Raw genomic sequence first — 451 nt, forward strand, 5'->3', positions numbered from 1 at the left:
CGAAGATGTAGATAACCTAACAACCAACGAATTGTTAAATGAAATGAATATATATGATGACGTTATGGATAAAACATATATGGTTTTTGATGAAAATTTGTTAGAAGACAATGGTGAGTCAAGTGATGGCGTTTTAGAAGAAGCAGAACAATTAATCGAAAATAATTTATTAAACAATTCAGATCATCGGGAAGAAAATACTGATTTATATACGATTGATTCAATTTTTGATGGCAATTTTGGAAATATAAATATATCAACTTATCAAAGAAACTCACCTAATACAGCCAAATTATTACATTCGTTAGTTTATGTTATCACGATGTTTATGTGGGTAATTTATTAAAAAAAAAAAATAAACGTTTTATTTTTAAAAAAACTAAACATTTTATTTGTAAAAAAACTAAACGTTTTATTTGTAAAAAAACTAAACGTTTTATTTGTAAAAAAA

At 23.9% G+C, this 451-nt stretch overlaps 1 protein-coding gene across 1 annotated transcript in view; it reads left to right on the forward strand.

Moving 5' to 3' along the window:
- The first annotated feature begins 6 nt into the window (after nt 1–6).
- LOC113222463 overlaps nt 7–451 on the forward strand; it is a 1404-nt gene continuing 959 nt past the window's right edge. The window contains exon 1 of the mRNA XM_026452101.2: nt 7–334. Coding sequence (XP_026307886.1) covers nt 44–334 — 291 coding nt within the window. The 5' untranslated portion in view covers nt 7–43. The remainder of the gene's footprint in view (nt 335–451) is intronic.

This window comes from Piliocolobus tephrosceles, unplaced genomic scaffold (assembly GCF_002776525.5).
Source record: "Piliocolobus tephrosceles isolate RC106 unplaced genomic scaffold, ASM277652v3 unscaffolded_31337, whole genome shotgun sequence".
Taxonomy (NCBI): domain Eukaryota; kingdom Metazoa; phylum Chordata; class Mammalia; order Primates; family Cercopithecidae; genus Piliocolobus; species Piliocolobus tephrosceles.